At 39.2% G+C, this 20,276-nt stretch overlaps 1 protein-coding gene across 1 annotated transcript; it reads right to left on the bottom strand.

Moving 5' to 3' along the window:
• Nucleotides 1-346: 346 nt before the first annotated feature.
• Nucleotides 347-20,000, bottom strand: LOC134648618 (lens fiber major intrinsic protein-like). The gene is made up of 6 exons (XM_063503107.1): nt 19,951-20,000; nt 7,490-7,686; nt 2,717-2,888; nt 1,645-1,826; nt 1,051-1,131; nt 347-486 (listed from the first exon to the last, which is right to left on the bottom strand). The coding sequence occupies exons 1-6, from the start codon at nt 19,961-19,963 to the stop codon at nt 352-354; spliced, it is 780 nt and encodes a 259-aa protein (XP_063359177.1). The 5' UTR covers nt 19,964-20,000; the 3' UTR covers nt 347-351.
• Between the last annotated feature and the right edge of the window lie 276 nt (nt 20,001-20,276).

Raw genomic sequence — 20,276 nt, 5'->3', positions numbered from 1 at the left:
AGAGTGCTCACTCCATACATCAGTTTTAGTAACAAAAAGACTATTAGCATCTAGCATCGAGTAGCGGAACTATCAGTACTGCTACTTGACAATAGATGGTAGCACCGACCGGAAAGTCTTATGCTGTTGAGATAAGACTTTCCGGTCGTTGCTACATCTATTGTCAAGTAGCAGTACTGATAGTTCCGCTACTCGATGCTAGATGTAGACACTGAAATTAATAGTCTGAACTGATGTATGGAGTGAGCACTCTTGTCTTTATTTCTCTATGGCGACAGTGACAGTTTGCATTTCGATCGCTACGAAGCGTAAGCGATTGGCATGTTGGCTACGAGGCCAGTTTAAACCGCGTTAGCAGCTATTCTTGTCGTTCAGCGGCAATTCTTCCCGCGCCGGCGGCGGCGGCTTGTGAGCCTGCGGTGCGAGCACGTATTTGTGCAACAGCGCGAAGAGCGCCGCGCCGGCCAGCGGGCCTACCCAGTATACCTGCAAACACCAAATATTTAACCCTTTAACCGCCGAAGACGTCAAGTGACGCGCGCGGCTACAGCACAATATCAACCTTCGTGCATTCCACAAGGTTCAATGAGGCGCGACACATGATAGGCGTGGCATTCAAAGGATTAAAATCAGTCTGTTGAGTTTTCACTCAACTCTTAAATAAATCTTAGCCCCTGGCGGGGAAGAGATAAGTCGGACCGGACGTTGATATGTCCGATGGGCTAGAGGGGCAGTGGGGGAGTCAGCTGCCTCTCCCGTGTCGGATCCAGATTCTAGAATTAGGCACTTGTGAGTTAGAAAAGAACATCAGATAAATGCGGCACTTTATTATGGGACGTACCGCAAACCGTAAACCGCAGTACCAGTAGAAGTTAGTAGGAGGCTATCAGTTGAGAAGGAGGCTGGCTCAATTGGACTCGGCTGGAAAGAGCTGGAGGTAGCCGCGCAAGATCGCGACAAATGGAGAATTCTTCTGCGAGCCCGATGTCTCTAATGATGAGGGATAACAGGAGGGATAATCATCAAACCACAGAATACACCAATATTTACCCATAGGTACTCCCAATGCTGCGTGACCAGCGCAGGTCCGAAGCTACGTGCTGGATTGATACTGGCTCCGGTCATTTCACCCTGGAACGATGACATCAATGTCAGTTATTATGAATTCAAAGATTTAAGACACAACCTGGCTGGAAAGCGATTTATTTCCTGTGCTGTCATGGATGGGGCGTTTACTTTGGAAATACTGGATACCTTGATTACTTTATTACATTCTCTTATTTGATAGCTGGTTGTTCCGTTCTCAATTCGTAGACCAGGAGAGTCAGAAGAACGATAATCAGTTTATAATTATATGTACCTCACAGAATATTTAGTCAAGGTGTAGGTACAAGTCTACAATTAGATTTATATCGACCATGATTAAGTACCTTTTGTATTGCTACATGCATCTTGTTCACGGGTAGGTAACTGAAGATGGCGGGTGGGTGTCAAAGTTGTGTAGACCGCGCTCGGTCTACCCTCATTCGTGCGCGTCAGCTGCGTTCGCTTTCAACGTTAACTAACCGTGAATCATTCAAAGATGTTACTAATATCAGAAAAAGGCTCGTATTAAGCTCCACAGGGCAATTAATAACTACTTACTCCAACATATACAAGTCCAGCGACCACAAGACCAAACTTGATTGGCCCAGTGGAATCATGTTTCCCCGTCCACAGCGCGCAAGCCAGAAGCGTCAGGAGACCAGTGATCAGGGCCTCGACTACCGTCGCGGCCAGGGGGCTGAACCCATGCGCTGGGAGCGTCACGCCTAGCGCTGGTATTTCTACAACAAGGAGTAAACACATATTAACTCACATTTATAGACGGGGGTCTAACGCGAAATTTATTCAATTACCTTTATATACCAGGATAAGTTGCATTTCATCCACATTTCAGGATTTAATAGGGAGGATGGATTCAACTTATCGCCAACTTGGGAACCAGTGATACAGAAGTTAAAGCCAAAGGATCTATCTTCGGACGTGTGCGTGGATATTGTGAGTGTTGCGTGTCGGACTATTGACAATAATTAACATTATGTGGTGGTTTGAAAATGTGATGTCTACCCCAAACTTTTTCATACACTTTTCGTCGGGTAGTTGCACAAATCTCTGTTTTGACATTTTGCTGAGACTTTAGTTGGCCGCGACCATGACCAGTGAAACCTGTGTCGAAACGTCGGTATATAAAGGTAATTGAATAAATTTCGCGTTAGACCCGTCTATAAATGTGAGTTAATATGTGTTCAAAACGCGAAGGTTTTAAATATTATAAGGAGTAAACATTTAATGTGTGTCTCTCTAGCTGTAAATGATTTATTGAGGTTGGGCACTATAGAGGATTTATATTGTATTGAAACTCTCGCTCGACGCTGACGCGGAACCATGGCGGTTAGCAATAGTGCACTCTCTTTGTTACTCGATCATCACTCTATAGAGGGGATTATGAAAATAATTTATGTAATCCGTCATTTTGTTGGCGGCCATATTGGATTTGCAATTTTTTCATAACACTTGAAAAAAAAATGCAAAAATTAAGTACCTACACACACTACTCTACTAGACAAGCCCTTTCATTTGATACCCATATTTTTCAGTTTTTCACAACTGCCTTGGGTATTTGTTTTGTGAAATCGTTACTTTTTGTCGTTTATTTCAAAGTTTTCATACGAACCGTTCAATATCCTTTGTGGCGTTATAGAGTATAGCGCGGCATAGCCAAGTGTGGCGCCAATCATTTGCGCGACCGCGTACGCCACGGCTAGCACGACTGGCGTGCGACCGAGTAGCGCGGACGCCAGGGTGATGGCTGGGTTCAAGTGCGCGCCGGATACGTCGCCGAATGCCTGGAAATATTTACATTAAAATAATTAGGTATTTGTTTTATAAGCTCGTGCTGATATTGATACCAGAGCAAGCGAAAGATTCCAAAATCGTATTAACTGTAAAACATCAAACAAAATCAAAGCAAATCAGTTCAAAATGAATGTTAATTATTAAATATTTATCATTCAAAATCACCATTTAAAAGTCAATTTTATCAGCCAACATAAGGAAACAACTCAAAATTTGCATTACATATATTACTTTTTGCCCCAATAGTCCCACATGAGATGGATAAAATGCAACTAAGTAAGTAGGTATCTCTTCAGTTTTTCAACAATCAAGAGTCTTAATGAGCTAGTGTGGTGAAAAATAATAAAGATGTTTTGTTTATTGATTTAGCACAAACAAATGTAGGTATATATAATTACCTATATCTAGACTGGTGCCTCTTTTTGAGCGTACCTACTGACACTTGTGTCAAGAGACTTGTGTCAGGTGGTAGTGGAAACAGAAATTTTATACCTACTTAAGTATGTTACGTATTTATACCAGTCAAAATTATAACTTTTTTGCTTATCCGCGTAGTAGGGTAAAAAGTTTTTTTTTCGATGACATCTCTTTAGTATGTACATAAACAAATATTTGAAGCTATAGCTAGGTACATATATGGAACACATGCGAGACACAGGAACAAATATTTGAACTAAACATGGTAGCAGTCAGCCCTGTTTAGATAAACTAAACGGTCACCATGTGGTAGATAAGGTGTGGCGTGTTAATACCTGACTGAAACAGCTAGACCTTAGCCTGGCAACACCACCCCCCGACACGCCATCTTTCTTCAGAGACTGTCAGTCGATAGACATCTACGTAAAATAAATATATTATATTTTGCTAATCAAACTAAATTAGTATTCATTCAGTCAGCTTGAATCTAGCGCCTACTTTCATAGTTGTTGTGCATTATTATCTAACAGACCATCCGAATTCGGTTCGTTACATGTCTTCCGTCCCTATCGTCGGCAAAGTGGTGACCCCGACAAGTCTGCAGTAAACGTCTGAAAAGATCAGACTCAAACTGTGTGCCCTGGTCAGTAGTTATTGTAGTAGGGACACCAAAGCGAGATATCCATCCCTGGACGAAGGTATCGACCACCTCATCGGCAGTAATGCAACGCATCGGCCACACCTCTGGCCACCTGGAAACCCTGTCGATGGCTGTGAGACAATACCGATAGTCATCACAAACAGGAAGGGGACCAACGATATCAATGTGGACATGCATGAAACGTCCAGATGGTTGCTCGAAAGTACCTAGAGGTGACGAGGTATGCCTTGAAACCTTACTACGCTGACACGCAAGGCAAGACTGGGCCCATCTACGGCAGTCCTTCCGAATGGATGGCCATACATAACGACTTACCATAAGTCGAGTGGTGGCTCTGACGCCGGGGTGGCTCAAGTTGTGCAACTTGTCAAACACCGCGCGACGAAACGAAGGGGTCAGATAAGGGCGAGGCTTGCCAGTGGAGACGTCGCAAAGGATGGAGACGTCTGTACCGGGTACAGCGATGCGTGACAGCTGAAGGCTGGAGTTACCTTGACGTAGGTCGGTAAGCTCTTGGTCCTCTAGTTGTGCTTTAGCGAGGGCCTCGTAATCTTCTTCTAACGAGACGGCCTCGATCCGCGACATCGCATCGGCTACAACGTTGTCCTCTCCTTTTATGTAGCGGATGTCCGTTGTAAATTGGCCAATAAACGATAGCTGGTTCAGCTGCGATGGCGGGAGTTTTTCTCTTCGTTGTACGAAAGCGTACAACAACGGCTTGTGGTCAGTATAAATGGTCACATGTTGGACCTCGAGAATATGGCGGAAGTGTTGTACGCTTTCGTACACCGCGAAGAGTTCTCGGTAGTATGCTGGCCACTGAGATTGCTGAGGAGTCAACTTTCTGCTGAAAAAGGCAAGAGGGCACCATTGGTTGTTCACGAACTGCTGGATGCAAGATCCGACGTGGACGCTGGAGGCGTCCGTGAAAAGTCCCAGAGGTGCGTCGTTGACCGGATGTTGGAGTAGGGTCGCGTTCGACAAGCTTGACTTGCACGCCTCGAAGTGTGCTAGAAGCTCGGGTGTCCAAGGAAATGGTTTGGCACCCTTACCATTGATGGCGACTACTGCATCTACGAGAGGCGCTTGATATTTCGCGGCGTGGGGGATAAAACGGCGATAGTAGTTCATCATGCCGAGGAAACGGCGCACGCCTTGAACGTCCTTTGGAGGAGGAAAATCAATGAGAGCTTGAATGCGGTCCTGAGGAGGGCGAGTGCCTTCAGCACTCACGTGGTATCCCAGGAACACTACTTCCTTTGCGCCTAAGACGCACTTGGAAGGGTTGAGTACGAGCCCATACTCCTGCAAACGCGTGAACAGGATACGCAGATGTTCCTTGTGCAGAGTCTCGTCAGCTGAGTAGACGAGGATGTCATCTATATATGGAAAAACAAAATCGAGACCCCGTGTGACCTCATCGATGAACCTTTGAAAGGTTTGACCGGCATTTCGTAACCCAAATGTCATGAAAGGGAATTCGAAGAGGCCAAACGGGGTAACGATGGCGGTCTTGGGTATGTCGTCCTCAGCTACTGGGATCTGGTGATACGCCTTCACCAGATCGAGGGTGCTAAAGATGGTAGCACCAGCGAGGTTATTCACGTAGTCGTTGATGTGGCGCACTGGATAGCGGTCAGGAATGGTCCTGGCGTTCAGTGCGCGATAGTCCCCGCATGGACGCCAAGACTGGTCTTTCTTAGTCGTCATGTGCAAGGGAGAGGACCAAGCACTCTCGGATGGCCGTGCCACCCCTGTCCGCACCATGTCCTCTAATTCGGCCTTGGCAGCAGATAGCTTCTGAGGTGCCAAGCGTCGGGGACGGCAGGAAATGGGTGGGCCTTCGGTGGTCCTAATATGGTGCACGGTGTTGTGCTTGACTAACCGCTGGAATCCAGGAGGTTTAGTGATGTCAGGGAACTCGGCGAGCACTTGTGCAAAAGGAGAGTCCCGTAGACAGATAGATTTGATGCTGGGCTGCGTGACTGTAGCAGTTGAGCAAATGGCCTTTAGTCCAGTCTTACCGTCCACAAGGCGTTGAGTGTGGCAATCTGGTAGAAGATGGTAATGGGCCAAAAAGTCTGAACCGATGATGGCTGAATTAACATCCGCCACCACAAACTGCCAGGTGAAGTCGCGCCGCAGTCCAAAATCAAGTCTAAGGTTGACTGTTCCGTAGGTCAATATTGTGCTGCCATTCGCCGCTCTCAGGTCCCACTCAGTAGGTCTCCTCGGCTCCCTAAGCCAGCGGTACGGATAGCAGCACAAGTCCGAACCTGTGTCAATCAGGAACTGGTGCTTCGTTACCTTATCGGTAACGAAGAGACGGCGGCTGGTTGGTTCCATGGAGCAGCAGTCAGCCCCCGCCTCCTATTAATATACCTGCGGATACCACAACCAATTCCGATCAACCTTACACGACACGTTCAGGACGACACGTTAGATTTAAAGACAGTGACGATTATTGTTACTTTTAATTGTAACTTAGTTTCATGTCTGTTGTAAGAACTGTTATGTAATACTTATGTTATTTTCTGAACGATTTATTATCTTCTGAAATTAGTTTTACAACATCCTTTAACAATTGATTGTTTCATATTTGTTCTCTGGCTCTCTTGTCATCTGTTGAACTTATGTAACTTAGTTTTACAAAACTTGATTGTCATGTTACCCTTCTCCGTGGGGGGGTGGTGTGGCGTGTTAATACCTGACTGAAACAGCTAGACCTTAGCCTGGCAACACCACCCCCCGACACGCCATCTTTCTTCAGAGACTGTCAGTCGATAGACATCTACGTAAAATAAATATATTATATTTTGCTAATCAAACTAAATTAGTATTCATTCAGTCAGCTTGAATCTAGCGCCTACTTTCATAGTTGTTGTGCATTATTATCTAACAGACCATCCGAATTCGGTTCGTTACATGTCTTCCGTCCCTATCGTCGGCAAAAAGGTAATAGTTTAATATTTGTTCTATAAACATGAATGTTTCACAAGTCTTGAAAAGTATGTGTACTTTTGTTCTGTACTTGAGTTCTAAATTGTTCTTGAACATAGCGTGATTACGATCAAAGTTGTCATTTGTTTCTTAACGAGATAAGAAGGAGGCGCTATTGGTCAGTAGCGAAATAGTTATTTACGATACAAGTGCGGAAAAGAGGAAATTCGAAACGAGTGGCGATAAATTAAAACTCGACCGAAGGGAGTGTTTTAAATCGACACGAGTTGCGAATTACCTATTCGCACGTGTATCGTACAATGTTTTACAGTACATATGGCCCTTTTGACATCGCACGAAAAGTGCTATTTTACGCACTAGTGCGGGAAAATAGTACCATATGTACTGTAAACTACTTTTCATCATATTACCTGCACTCGAAAAAACAGTGACCAAAACGATGAAGGTGGCGAGACAAATTTTAAATTTCAAACAAACCACAAACAGGTACGTACATCATAATGGGTGGGTTTATGGAGATCTGGATTATGGTTTATATAATAAAATGATTACCTGCGCTAGACACAGCACTACCAAGCCAAAAGCCAGCGCCGGGTGCGCCAGCGGCGGGGCTATTAGCGTGTCTGTCTGTGAGATCTTAGGCACTAATGACGCGACGCCCAGTAGCACAAGGAGTGCTGTCGCTACCAGCTCTCCTAGTACCGCACGCCAGTACACGCGGATGGCTCCGCTCACGCCCCGGGCTTCGTCTGAAATATAATATGAACATACATAAATAAATAATAAATATTATACACAATTTTATTTTTACACAGTTCGTTGTGGGTACTAATATACACAAATACATGCCATTACCAGGATTCGAACCCGGGTCATACCGACTAGGTCAATTTATGAACCATTAAACTATATTTTTAATTTCTGTATTTAATATAAAATATACTTATTAGAGGGGTATTGTCAAAGTAAATTTTGTAGTTACAGTTTTATTGCCATCTTTCGATACATGATTAAAACTTATAGAATGCCATTTGACTTTGATCCTTATTCTTTCACTGATAGGTATGTGTTAAATTTCTTAAATATCAAAAAGTGGCGCCATCTACTCGAGTATAGGCCAAAGCTATGGCGCCATCTTTACGGACGATGGATTAAAAGGACGAAAGCCAGTCCACAGATTAAGTAGAACAATGTAGAATGTATTGGGTCCCATACATTTTACGGCTCTTCTCTTTCCGCACAAACTCTAATACTACTTTATCAAGAAGGTGTATAGGTTTGAGATACATGTTTCATGTCAGTCATTTTGAATAATTTGAATGACACCAGACTAACAGGAATCGAATGTAATTGTTGAAAATTGGAGACGTGCCCATCTCATCTGTTCAGATGTAGCATTAACACTTGCCGTATTAATATAAGCTGGTATAAATATCTGGTTTAACAAGTTGGCCTACTTATGTTTTGCAGTATTCCGACAGAGTATTATCCTGGTATTCACCTGGGTTCAGAAGAAAACTTCACAGTGAAATTTAAATCAATGCTCATTGGAAAATAGAATTCAATTTATTTTGTTTTAACGAATTAAAACAAAACCAATCCTGTTTCATTTCATCTACATTGTAAAGTGTAATTCTATGGAACTTGATGCTAATTATGTAAACAAAAGTCACTAGTAAATTCATATTTTTTGACAATTTAAATATGGCGGTTTGTTTACATACGAGTACCTATAAGTAGTTAGCAAGTTTCATAGAATGATACTTTAGGTAATTTAGTATCTATTAGGACGGTAGGAGTTGAACGCTAAGAGTGGTGTAGGTAATTTAGTAAGTAATAGTATTGATACGGTAGGGCGCTAGATATCCGTCTAATTTCATTTCAGCGTACCTAAAGATTAATCAGCGTACAAAGAAATAAAAAATATCTATACTCGAAGAAAATGGCCTCAACGACGCTGGATTTAACGTCCGTTTTGTTTTGAGTAGATAAATAAACCATACTCCGGACCGTGACCCAGTCACGCTGCCAATGACATGTGGTTGGTCCGTTATGTTATAGGTACCTTTTACGTTTAAACGGATATATTTTTATTTATGTTTTACTAGCGACCCGCCCCGGCTTCGCACGGGTTAACAAATTATGCATAAAATCTTCCTCTTGAATCACTGTATCTATTAAAAAAACCGCTTCAATCTGTTGCGAAGTTCTAAAGATCAAGCATACATAGGGACAGACAGACAGCGGGAAGCGACTTTGTTTTATACTATGTAGTGATGATATAGGAGGCAAACGAACAGACGAATCATCTGATGATTACCATCGCCCATGGACATCTGCAACACCAAAGGGGTAACAAGTGCGTTCCCGGCCTATAAGATGGGAGTACGTTCTTTTCTTGAAGGTTTATATTTGTATCGGATTGTACCTAACACCTACATACAGTTAATAGGAAATATACTCCATTGGGTTGTTTACACACTGTCATACGTAAATATGTAATAAAATATTAAATATTCATACAGCATGACACAAGAATTGCCATAACTTAATAGGTAATGCAACATTTAATACATGATCAGACATGGCGTCCGAAGGTAATGTGCGACTGCTATGTGTGATGAATTTATGCAACATAATTGCGTACATATTCCTCTAGCCAGGCATCAAAACTTGCTAAGAAAAAATCAATTTTAATTTGTCAGCATAAAGATTCTAATTAGAATGGAGCGGGAAACCTTTTTATAGGCATCTGGGCGGCTAGAGGATATAGGTATATTATATTCTTGAAGAAAGTAAAAGTCTTGTAACAGAAGAAACTTAACACATTCACTGCCACCAACAACCACATTCACTGTCATACAAGTTTGTTCCTAGGCCACGCCCCCTGGCAGTAGTGAATGCGTTAATGCTTGAGTTTCCCCAAATCATTACTCCATATCTCGAAACAGATGCTACATAGCCGTGATAAGAAAATTCAACGTTAGCCAAACACTTAACTATCAAACCGATATCAACTGATCTTCGTAATATATTTGCTACGAATTCTGCGGGGTCAACTTAAATTAGAAAAGGGCATAATATAACCGTGAGAGTATTTTAGTGAATAGTCACAAAGCTTCGACACTTTTTATGAATTTATGTCACGTTAGACGGGGCCGTGTCCGAGCCGGAGCTTCGGTAGCTTCGTTTTCTATGGAAAGCATCACGTGATCATCTGTCATAGAATAGTAAGCGCCGGAAGATCCGGCCCGGACACGGCCCGGGCTTACGCGAGTCATCCTTTAAATGCAAACATTTATGCAAATATTTAAGCTATATTTAATATTTACATTCTAATAAATATGTACCTATGTACAATGTATATTTTATTCGAATGTCTATATCGGCTTGGTTGGTTGAAGGTTATCAACGCTACCGGTTCGTCATATTTACAATTCATATAATAGATAACGGGGCAATTCAATAAAGCTAAGTATTACTTAAAGAAATAACCCGTTGTAAGTGAAACTGACTCATTTAATTTTAAATAAATAAATAGTATATTTTATTTTAAATTGTTTTATTTGTTTATATTATTTTTTTTATTTTAAATTTATTCTAGGCTTGATAGCATCGTTCGTAGACGTTTCTGTTTGAATTAATTAATTTTATTTTATTCTTGCTAGACTTTCAAAGTTTATATAATAGAGACATACTACTTTACTATTGTATATTTAGTATAGGTATATGTTGTATATAAGATAAGAAAATAATCACAATAATGTTATCTTAAAAATATAATAAATATTAAATTACTAATTCGGATAGACTTGAATTCAAAGTAAAAATAAAATTATTTATTTGGAATAAAATAAATGAACGCTTTTAAATTGTAATTTTAATCAAATATTGGAGCAATTTATGGATAAAATTATTATAGCTAGAGACCTCATACTATTGTCACTGTGACAAAGTCCAAAATAGGTAGGAAATTAAATTCTTTGACTGAATTTACAAAAGAAAATCTCATAAAAAAATCGCCGAACCGCCCACCTAAACTGCGATGTTTACTGTTTGTCTTGGATATTTTAGGACCAGATTCAGAAATCAGTATACAAGAATTGTGACGCGAGACGAGACAAACACGTGTACAGTCTTGCACCTTATTTTATTCAGATAAGGTTGATAATTGCTTGTAATTTAAATGTTTTCGGTAATCAGGAGCAGCGCCCTCTGATAGAATTGAGAATTATTTTAATTTGGAGTCATTCCAAAAATGTATGACGATGCGGGTCGCCAGCGCCACACCCCCGCTCTTATCATTGTACAGTGGCCATCAGTTATATCGGAGTGGCCAAGGTGTTCACAATATCTGAACACGCACTCTAATGCCTTGACAAAAGAGGCGTGTTTAGATATTTGTGAGCGCCTTGGCCGCTCCGATATATCTGATGGCGCCTGTATAAATGTGTAATGCTACACCGTTGACAATTATAATTATAAAATCACATTGCATTTCATTTTAATATATACCACATTGCACAATTGTAAGCTGTTTGTTTCACAATAAAAAAAAAAACTCTACAAAACTCTGGTAAGGATTCTGATCGAATTTTTAGCTATCTTTTTTCATTTTTTACCGAGGTTTGAACCTACAATTTTTGACCATCACACACATAGGTTTACCCGTTTGGCAAAAGACCCAAAAGACTCATTAGAAAACTTCAATTAGAAATAGTTTCGCAATACTGTAGATCAAAAATTATGAATGAGTTTAATGAGATTACGCATTATATGCATTTTGAAACTAAAACCTATGATATGAAAACTAATTTAATTTGATTAAATTCTTGATTCGTATTTCGGCTGCTGATTTTATCATATTTACATACATATACATCAATGATTTATAACTCAAGATAGGTTATAGGCGTTCCAAAATTGAAGCGCTTACCTTGTGACAAATTGGACAAGTTGCCTTTAGTCCCGGCTGGACAAGCGAGAAATGTGCACGTGCTAACGAGCTCCCGCACACAGAAAGAGAAAGAGACGACCTTATGTTTAACAACGAGTGTGACAAAGATGGATGGAATGAGATAAATAATAAAAAATTACAGATTTCTTCGTAGGAACAGAAATAAATATAGAAGTATTTTTTGTGTGCCTCAAGTATACGTAAGTATAACCTATCTATGGTTATATAATATCATTGACATACATTGAAACTCGCGCCGCGAGTTTTTTTTCCATGTTTTTGCTCCATCACCTACGATATTTATGTAGAATAATCGTTTCAAAGGCGACTAAAGGGTATCATTGCGGACTCTTTTATCTAATTGGAAACAATTAAATCTTTTTGCTTCAATGTGTTTATTTTAAGCTCAAATTAAGTACCTATTTTAAATTTATTAAGCTAATCGCGAGGTTTACAGCTCACGTTATATGTTTGACCATCGCCCCCGTCTTCCTATCTCCACCTACTAAATCACAAATCAATATTATAATACAATATTGGGTCAAACAGAAAAACTAGTGTGTTCGCGCGAACTGTAAGTACATTTTTCTCTCCTGTGGGCAATAGTTAACAGCTTGTGGGCAGCTTGTTCTCTAAATAAAAGGAGGACCTTTTCACGTGGATAAGGGTCAAATAAGAAAATTAACCTTTATAACCCTTAACTCTTGTGTATGTCTACAGGAAAGACGTGAACACAGTTTTCTGTTTGACCGATTACGTAAACGAGAATTAATATGCATGAGACGTTGGTTTGAACTAGTTTGAAGCGCCGCGTGGGTGACGGCCTCTATATTTACATTTTACACCCATTTTGAAATATTGTTAATTTGTTATTGCTTGACTTATTTAGGGCGTTGTTACCCAAGGGCCCGTACCATGAGTCACTGACAGTGTCAAAACTGACATATACGCATAGACTATAGACGGAGTTTAGCTGTTTAGAGCAATTATTTCATGAAACCGATGCTGCCAAAAATACTGGGGTGCGGGGGACGAGGTGAGCGAATCCCGTGCCGTGATTGGTCCGTTCAAAGACACGGACCAATCACGGCACGGGATTCTGACACTTTGACTCGAAGATGGAGTAAAACTACCGTATATTTGTGGCAGAGGGGGTAGCGTTACTATGCTCAGTCTAGAGGATGTCTTGTCTGTGCATATACGCTATCGAGAACGTAATTTACTTTCTTAACATCTCGTTCGCACTAATATGCGAGTACGAGCGAGATGTATAGAAAGTAGATTACGTTCTCGATGGCGTTTATGTCAGTGCCAAACTGATGGTAGCCGTATAGACGACTCCGTTTCGGCTTGGGCAAAATATGCTTTCGTATGCTTTTGTATTGTATTTCCGGATACGGTGTCCGGATGTACCTGGTCTACTGGATAGATGTAGGTACCTGGTGTACATTACTCAACCTACAGGGGGGCTACCGGCTTTTATTTATTTTTATTCTCTCATTGACATTACTGATTCAAACATTGTTATATTTTAGGACAATTTCTATTTTTGTATTGCAACTATTACCTATTACTATATTTTTTATTTTTTCTGTATACAATTGACGATCTTTTTGTGAATTTCTGCTATTTTTATCGAAAAATAACATGTAAATTTTTAATGAGACATACATCTATCTACCGCAAAAACCGAAAATCGCAAATTGCGGGGATTTTAATCGCAAATTGCGGGGATTTTTCTGCTTTACTCCAATGAAGGTGTAAATAGAGTGACAGAGAAAGATGCCCGCAATTTGCGAATTTAGATTTTGGCGATAGTTAGGCCTTCTCATTACGTGAACATTATTACAAAGGTGTGAATGTTAATATTATTCCGAGAATCTGAAAACACGAGTATTTATAAACGCGAGACATTTCACTACACAAACATCTGGGTCACAGGTACATAAAATGAAAATATTTTTTCCTGTCCCCAAAAGCTAAGGATTGAGCTCAATTATTGGATATTAATATTTAGTATTACTAATAAACAGTTTTATAAGTCTAAAGCTAAATTAGCCTGTGGCATTATTCCCAGGACACTGGCCGCGTTCTCCCTCTGCACAGTGAGGCTGAGTTTTTGAGCAAAAATGCGCCAGCTCGTAGGTCGCCAGACACCCAGACTAGGTTAGGTAAAATATTCTTAAAATTTCTTAAACGGTATTTTGGTAATAACTCTTATCACTATCATAAATGCAATAGGGGGTCAGTTAAAATCAGGTTTCATGCTATTTACCACTTTTACTCAATCAGTAAAAGATATCTTATCAGAATTGGGTGTGTGAACGGCTAATATTATCAATATCAATCCAACGAATTCAGATAAAGATAACGGTTATCTTTAAATAAAAAGTACAGCACCGTCACTGAGTACAGTCACTTGCAATAATATGTTACACAACGAAGGCCGCATAAATATCAGACACGATCTTATTTGTCGAGTGCGTCACATATTTTTGCGGCCTTAGTTGTGTATCATATTATTGCAGGGGACTGTACGAATAATTTCGTAGATTGACCTAAAGGCAGGGACATATTAGCGACTGTTCGACTTCGTTTGATAACTGACGTATGTCTACCTACTAATTTCGACTTACAGGCGTATTCGAATTTTAGTTATTCGATCTGTTTCCGATATGATACCTACTTACTGATTTGTTATAAATTGACAAAAGTGACATTTTACTTACTAATCTGTCATTGTCAAAAAGTGACATTCCTTTATTTATAGGGTAATCCCATTGACCTAGAACTATGAAATTTGACACGTAATATCGTCTTACATTATAAGTAAGTACAGGGAAAAATCTGAAAACTATAATTATATTTTTTAATAATTAAAAAATAAGTTAAATTTGTACGGAACCCTCGGTGGGCGTGTTCGACTCACACTTGTCCGGTTTTTAAAAATTTGTTAATACGTTAGTTAACTCTAAAAAAAGTTAACTCTAGTTTAAGTTAGGCACATTGAAGTTGAACGCTTGAAACAGCAAAAAAGACAAAACCACTTTGTATTTGTAATCGATACGCAAATGTGACATTTAACATTCTATGGTCGCGTAATACCTACGCACTTCGCACGCAGCATTTATTATCAAATGAGTTCATAAAACAATATTATTATGCACATCATTTTCCTGATTATCGTTTGGTGAACGAGCGCGAATGGAACATTATTACTTAGCAGATCTTGTCAGTAGAAAAAGGCGGCAAATTTGAAAAATGTAGGCGCGAAGTGATATCGTCCCATAGAAAATCTGAATTTCGCGCCTTTTTCTACTGACAAGGTTTGCTTGACCATCTATAGAATTAACTTTACCGGTTTCGGTTGTGCAAATGTGCATCTTGAAAGTTCAGCAAAAAAAATACAGTTTAATAATACTCATAGGTACTATTTAAAATTTCAATATGACTCCATATGCCGTGAAAAATGGTTTTGTATGCTAACCGTCTCTATACAAATACAAACAGAAAAATATTTATGTACCTACATTATTTAATCAATGGTTACACTATGTGAATGTGCGAAGTGTGAATAATATTAAATAACGGCGGCGTAGCCAAGGTGACAATCGCTTGCCCTTCGCCATCGAATCGCTTTGTGTCTCTCTATCACTCTACCATATTAGTGTGACAGCTAGTGACAGTTACTTTGCGTTTCGTTTGCTACGGAGCGTTAGCGATTGGCATGATGCCTACGGGGCCAGCCCTACTATTCGTACGTGAAGCGCCTGTGTTGGTGTCGATCGCGAATTTAGTAAATATTCAGTTGTCTCATTAGAATTTCAATTGTTATTTTGGACTTTGAATGCCGGGTGTTGGATGGTAATCCGGCTGCAATAACTGAGACTGAGTAGTACCGTTAGCACGTCACAGACACACTCATATATATATAAAAATATAATGCTAATTTGTAACGTTTTCTAAATAAATTGTTTTATTTTTATGTACGGAACATTGTCATGATAATTAATTACCGGTATGTAATACATAACACTAGCTCAATTATGTAGATTACTATCAAAACTTTGGCATGTACAGTCAAATAATTTAATTTCCGTACCATTTCGTACCTTGTCACAGTGACAATCATTATGAAAGTCGCTAGGGACCTCACTGTGACAAGGTACGTAATGGTACTGAAATTAAATTTCTTGTCCGTATCTATGCTGTATCTCCAGACACTGATTAGGTAGATTGATTAGTGATTACTGATTACATCTATTTTGTTTATAAAATAATCTAATCTAATTCTGAAATGTTTTGTGTAAACTACATTTAATTTACACTTCAAAAATATAGGTAGTTAGGTAGTTTGTGTAAACTAAATTAATAAATCAGTATTTACGAATTGTTATAATTTCTATTTGATTAGAATACCTAACTTAAGTGTCATTCTATGGAACTTGCGATAGAGGTAACTAATAGTAACTATGTAAACAAACCGCCATATTGAAATTGTCTCTGAATGATGAATTTACTTAAACCGTTTCATTCATGTCCAATTATATGCATTATTTTTCAAAAACGAACCCGCCGCCAAAAAGCGCTTCCATACAATGGAAGTTACATTCTGATTTTAAAACGATATATTTAAATTACGAGTATAATACTAAATACTAACCAATAGACAAAGGATTTTAGCCCTTCGGGGCCAGCTACAAATCGAAAGACTATAACACTGCTACTCGCCTAGTACTTAGGTACCAGACAGATATAATATCTATCTAATACCTTTAAACCTTTCGGGGATCTCGGAAACGGCTCTAACGATTTCGATGAAATTTGCTATATGGGGGTTTTTGGGGGCGAAAAATCGATCTAGCTAGGTCTCATCTCTGGGAAAACGCGCATTTTCGTTTTTTTATGTTTTCCGAGCGAAGCTCGGTCACCCAGATATTAATATATTATATTTCATGAATGTTCATTTCATGTTATTTCATAAGAGTGATTCAACCTTCTAATCGAAACAAACAAAAACAACGGTTGCACCACTAAACAAAGTCCCGCGTCTGTCTGTGTGTATGTATATTCGCGATAAACTCAAAAACTACTGAATGGATTTTCATGCGGTTTTACCTATCAAAAGAGTGATTCTTGAGGAAGATTTAAGTGTAAATCAGAGTTTTGTGTAATCCGTGCGAAGCCGGGCGGGTCGCTTATAATATATGTAGGTAATCTATCTTTTTTTTAACGGCAAATATCTTTCTTTTTATTTCATATTGTTTACAGTTCTTCAGCCTTAAAAAAAATCTGCACACCGTACGGCGTACACTATAGACAACTATTATTTAGAAAATCCTGGTCTTCAACAGAAAGACATGATGTCACGATTCTCAGTATTGAGGGACCGACTGAAGAAGAAGAAGATTTAGAAAATGTAATAAGATGTGTGTTTAATCCCCATTGATCCTGGATTGATAATATTAATGTACTTGTAGCACCTATTGTAGTCGAAATAATTAATCTAATACCTTTAAACGAGCAATTCTTGTTTATTTATATTATATATAATATCTGGGTGACCGAGCTTCGCTCGGAAAACATAAAAAAACTCGAAAATACGCGTTTTCCCAGAGATAAGACCTAGCTAGATCGATTTTTCGCCCCCAAAAACCCCCATATAGCAAATTTCATCGAAATCGTTAGAGCGGTTTCCGAGATCCCCGAAATATATATATATATATAAATAAATAAATAAACAAGAATTGCTCGTTTAAAGGTATTAGATATATTTCGGGGATCTCGGGGGGCGAAAAATCGATCTAGCGCGCGCATTTTCGAGTTTTTTTATGTTTTCCGAGCGAAGCAAGCTCGGTCACCCAGATATTTTACTTTAAATACCTACATAGGTACCTACCCACTAAAATAATATTCTTCTACTCGTCGACATTACAGGTTGATATTTCTTACACTAAACTGTAATTGGGTACTTTTCACGTATGGGCTCCTAACTCAACTATACCTAATTATTCAGTATACAATAGTGATATAACCAAGCTTTTCATCTCATACCCAATAAGGCCAGCAAGCTTCGTGGCCTTAACACGCCCACCGAGGATTCCATACAAATGTAACTTTTTTATTTTAAATAATTTGGCTGTCGGTTTCTGAAGACATAATTTTCACAATACAAATTTAAGATATGGCGGTCCATCATTTCACCTCTGACCTATTGAAATTGCCACTAAATTACCGGTAGACCGGTACTCAGTGAGCATCCAAATACGTAAATAATTTGTTATCACGCTTGTTTCAAAGGTGTTATTATTATATACATGTTTTTAAATTTATTTAGGTACCTACACAAAAGGTACATGCTCACAAACCAAATTTATAATATCGCCAAACTGTAACCAGTTTGTTGGCGAATTAAGCGCTCACTTAATTAATCGAATCATGCACCTAAACAAAACAATTAGTAGCATAAACAGGTACATATTGTAGGCATGTGGTCTGTAAATACTAAATTTCGACGTACGTACGAAAGAAGAAGTTTTATATATTTCCCATTTTTAGGGTTCCGTAGCCAAATGGCAAAAAACGGAACCCTTATAGATTCGTCATGTCTGTCTGTCTGTCTGTCCGTCTGTCTGTCCGTCCGTATGTCACAGCCACTTTTCTCCGAAACTATAAGAACTATACTGTTGAAACTTGGTAAGTAGATGTATTCTGTGAACCGCATTAAGATTTTCACACAAAAATAGAAAAAAAACAATAAATTTTTGGGGTTCCCCATACTTCGAACTGAAACTCAAAAATTTTTTTTTCATCACACCCATACGTGTGGGGTATCTATGGATAGGTCTTCAAAAATGATATTGAGGTTTCTAATATCATTTTTTTCTAAACTGAATAGTTTGCGCGAGAGACACTTCCAAAGTGGTAAAATGTGTGTCCCCCCCCCTGTAACTTCTAAAATAAGAGAATGATAAAACTAAAAAAAATATATGATGTACATTACCATGTAAACTTCCACCGAAAATTGGTTTGAACGAGATCTAGTAAGTAGTTTTTTTTTTATACGTCTTAAATCGCCTAAATACGGAACCCTTCATGGGCGAGTCCGACTCGCACTTGGCCGCTTTTTTCCTCACGAGTGTGATGAAAAACATCGCGTTAATTCAGCCATCATTCTCGTTAGTAAATTCTTGTTTACCGGCCTTAATAGGTACACTATGTTAGTGTATTTAGTTGTATTTTATAATTATTGATGTATTTTTCTTTGCTTGTATGTAAATTCAATGTTGACGTGTAAAAGTGCCCTTGTGGCCTATTTGCTGAATAAATGTTGAAGTTGAAGATGTACACTATGTATTGCCGCTGTTTAAGATTCACAATTTTCACGAAATAAAGCCAATGCGCTGTAAAGGTCCTTATTTATGACCTTTATTTTTTTTTCACTTATCAACCGGCCAATTTAAATGACATGCGTATTCGAATTTTAATAAGATTAGGATTAGATATGGATCTGATCTGTCAGTGTCCAAAGTGAAGTTTTTGGTTGAAGAAATGTCACTTTTGACGCTGACAGATCAGATCCATATCTAATCCAGATCGAATTCATAGATTCAAAATCAGAATACGCCTGTTTATCTCTGGCTTCTGATTTCAAGTAGTTTCCATTTCCACTTATTTACACGCTGTGTTTAGCTTTAGGTAGACATGCCTAAGGTACATAAAACATTTGACTGTTGTTTTTTTAAATTCACAGTTTTCACCAAAGATAAGTATATGTTTTCCCAAAAGAAGTATATGAATGGCGCCAATTAAATGGCGGTGTTAGTTTATTATACGCCACGAATAATTTTCATTAATTTACCGGCCATATTTTACTGCGCCAGTTCACAATTTCTAAAATAAATTTGAACTATATTTGGATTCACCATTTTCACAAAATAAATACATGCATGCTTCTTTAACAACCTCTGATTACGAATAATCTTCACTACTATGCCGGTCATTATTTTAATAATTATTCACAAAATGCGTAAATAATTCGGGCGCCGGTACTGACCGTTTCGCGGCATGGTGGCGTGTGGCGCGTCCGAGAGTCGCACGCGGACTGTGATGACTGATGGTGATGGTAGATGCGCGTGCGCGCTGCATGCGCGGGCGGCGCCCAGCCTCCCGCCTAATCTTTGGAGGATAAAAGTTGTAAATGGTGCTTACGCAGCTTACGCTACAACGTGAAACTATATGGGGCATTATCTATGAAAAGGGACCTTATTGTCGATGTCGCACAGCGTAGCGCGGCATTGTATTTATATCGGAGCATCGTTAATAATGGCGTAAGCGCCATCGACAATAAGGTCCCTTTTCATAGATAACGTCACATATAGT

Source organism: Cydia amplana, chromosome 6 (assembly GCF_948474715.1).
Source record: "Cydia amplana chromosome 6, ilCydAmpl1.1, whole genome shotgun sequence".
NCBI lineage: Eukaryota > Metazoa > Arthropoda > Insecta > Lepidoptera > Tortricidae > Cydia > Cydia amplana.
The sequence above is the reverse complement of the archived record's forward strand: the minus strand, read 5'-3'. Positions and strand labels throughout refer to the sequence as shown.